Consider the following 3,223-nt stretch of genomic DNA (forward strand, 5'->3'; position numbering starts at 1 on the left):
TTAAGACTGTCCCCGACGATAAATCGGGTCGGGCTGCGTCGGCCGACGCTGTCTGAGTTGGTCTTTAGACACTGTATCATAAACTTACTTAACTTGTCATTTAATTCATATTTGTATCGACCTATCTACATATTATCAACAAATATAAAATTTGTATGTTAACTAAGTTACAAAAAAAGTGTATAAATATTGTGCATATAGATTGAAAAGCAAAACAACAGTGAATTAAGGCCAACTCAGACAGCGTCGGCCGACGCAGCCCGACGCGATTTGTTGTCACGTCGGGTCTGTGTGAGTTGAACGCAGACGCGATGGTGTGCGTCGTGGGCAGTCGTGTAGTAGAATATTAAACGTGTTTAATATTTCTCACGAAGGCTTAAGACTGTCCCCGACGATAAATCGAGTCGGGCTGCGTCGGCCGACGCTGTCTGAGTTGGCCTTTAGAAATAACGTATTCTCTTCTCTGGTAACCCTATATCATAATGTTCTATAATTTCTGAGAAATTAGAACATACAGAATCCTACACGATTTCAAATTGATACAGAAAATCATAATGCACATTTAAAATTATTTTGTTCGTACACGTACACATACTTACATACAACGTAAACTTAAAAACTAACAACCATAATTATCTCTTGAAAGGAAACAAATGTCAGATATGTACGGTAATATACGATTAATACAATGCAAAATTGGCCTAATTGTGTTGTTAAAAGCTCAACTAACACAAGAAACCGCTTCGGAAACCGCCCGGCCACGAATAACCGCCAATAATAGACCAATTTTGCGAACTGTCAATAATGTTAGTATTAGAAAATATTAAACTTAATTTATTACTTACATTACAGGCTACATTATCATTTTCAAGTATACCTTGTACACCTAAAACATATTAGAATACCACACAATTTCGAATATGATAATTTATACAATCAGATCCTGAAGAATGTTCTTTAAGTCCAGTTATTAAGCATCTATCTGTCTTACTAATATAGTCACAACCTGGACATTCAAAATGATAAACAACATAGGTAGCTCCTATATTCCTTAGGGGTTTGAGGAGCTCTCTCATGATCTCCCAAATATCTACAACGATCTCATAATGATTTGACCTGACCGGTCCCCGCACATCTCCAAACATCAAAGAACGTACCACTATTCGTCGGGGAGAAAAAAAATGTATATGTTTTTTTATACATTATTAGTAGGCTCTGAAATCGATTAAATAAGCCTTTGAAACCCCAAAATTGTCATATTTTTCTTGCGCTTCGCCCTCACGGAACTCTTTCGAGAGATTTTGAGCGACTACCACCAACGTCCACTTCTTTCGTCAGGGATATCGCCCCCCCCCCCATACGTCTTCTTTTTTTGGTGGTAGAAAATTATGTCTACTGTCAATTTCAAATTGATAATTCATAACTGGGTGGGCTTTCAATATCGGAAGTTGACGGCGGCGCCGGAGTTCCTCTTCCAGTGTAAGGAGGAGGCGGCTCATCATATCCCCCGAAATTCTCTAACTCATGTAGTTCAGGTAGTCTTTCCTCTGATGTAGGTGGTGGAGGTGGAGGTACGTCAGGCAATGGTTGTATTGATGGTGACATTGCCTCAACAACACCTGCAGGAACGGTTGACGGATTTGTAAACCCTGGACCAGGTAGGTCTGTTCTTGGCGAACCGAACGACATGTCTACGCTTGTTGAATATAGTACTACCCACTGCGGCATGTAATCTACAGCGTGATGATTTTGGGGACTGCTGGGCTCACGGACTTGAGTTACGAAATGATTTCGGTATAATAATAATAGGCCTATTATTATTATGGTGATGAGGATAACAAAGGACACACATATGCCTACAATTTCAGTTAGGTCTATTCCTGAAAATTAAGAAAAAAGAAACAAGAGTAAGAACTAGACTTAAATCTGTAAAACAGGACATACTTTTTCTCATTTCATGTAAATACCAGTACAAAAATATACATAATAGTTACCTACCGTCTCGCTTCGTGCACTACGGTCCCGCATTTCAAAATGATTTTGGATGAAACAAGCATTTTGCAGAAACACATGCGTGATCATAAATTTGTCACGCATTTAGCACAAGTCTATGCGTGATAACGAATTATTACAAATTCCGGGGGAAAATGTTTTTAAAATTAGAAGAAATTTTTTTCATTAAAAAATATAAATACGGTCATGCAGTATTTTGAGTCATTAGAGAGCTTTCGTTATCTCGTTGGAGAATCAATTTACTGAGAATATTTCTATTTTTTGACCAAAATAACTCAGCCAAGGCACTAATTAGAATCGGGAGGCGCATGCGGTCTTTGCGCGTTCATTGACAGAACCAACCGTTGATTATGACTCAAAACTTGACCGTCACCGGGGTATCACCCCTGGACCCCTGCGGTGGCCACGCCCACGCCCCCTCCCCAGCCAGCTGGTTTAGTCACGCATTTGGTAACTATGAATATATGAAGTCAAATATACATGAAATCATTCAAAGAAAATTATGATGTAGAAGAAAATAAACTAGAAAACTAGAACTCTGGCTGCAACGGAATACCGGGAGAGTGATTTTGAAAGTGCACACTAAAAAACCCAACAATGCGGGGGTCGGTGTATTTTTAGTTTGTCTGCCTTGCTTAATTTTATAATTTGGTGGCGAAAGTTGTTCATGCATATTTTTTTCTTATTTTGTAACATAGATGAAGCTACTTTAAACCTATTTCAAAAATGTAAATTCTGTTAATATAGGCCTAAACGTTTAATTGCTGCGAAGCAGCCAATTCATATTCTCGACAGAAATTTGACCTCTGAAAGTCATTGTTTGTCAAAAGACAAGGGCCTAAGACGACTGAAAAGCAGAGTTTCCTTCTTTCGTTCTGCCGGCTAAAATCAATTACTTTAGGCGACGTTTGTAGACTAACCAACACTTACCAACGTCCGCATGTCGCGCTAGCCTATCCTACTCTGGGCCTAGACTAGCTATAATGATATAGGTCATTTCTTGTTACGGTAGGCCAATTTCCTCTATAAATTGCACATTTTAGGGAGTTTTCATCAATTCCGACGAAATTAGAATTAAAAACACAAAAATATTTTGCGGTTTTTAGGGTTTATTTAGTTTTTCCTTTTAAGTTATTTAAACACATAACAGTCCCAAACTCAAGAAAGACAAATTTAAGATAGATCATTTTAACCTAAAAGAAGGGCCTCA

The 3,223-nt window shown here is 38.4% G+C and overlaps 1 protein-coding gene across 2 annotated transcripts in view; it reads right to left on the reverse strand.

The window, feature by feature from the left end:
- Positions 1-1,190: 1,190 nt before the first annotated feature.
- LOC117107535 overlaps positions 1,191-3,223 on the reverse strand; it is a 5,849-nt gene continuing 3,816 nt past the window's right edge. For both annotated transcript variants that reach the window (XM_033249237.1, XM_033249236.1), the window contains exon 3: positions 1,191-1,880. In XM_033249237.1, the coding sequence (XP_033105128.1) occupies positions 1,405-1,880 (476 nt within the window). In that variant the 3' untranslated portion in view covers positions 1,191-1,404. The remainder of the gene's footprint in view (positions 1,881-3,223) is intronic.

Source organism: Anneissia japonica, unplaced genomic scaffold, assembly GCF_011630105.1.
Source record: "Anneissia japonica isolate Jap-2015-1 unplaced genomic scaffold, ASM1163010v1 scaffold287722_len911783_cov160, whole genome shotgun sequence".
Lineage (NCBI taxonomy): Eukaryota > Metazoa > Echinodermata > Crinoidea > Comatulida > Comatulidae > Anneissia > Anneissia japonica.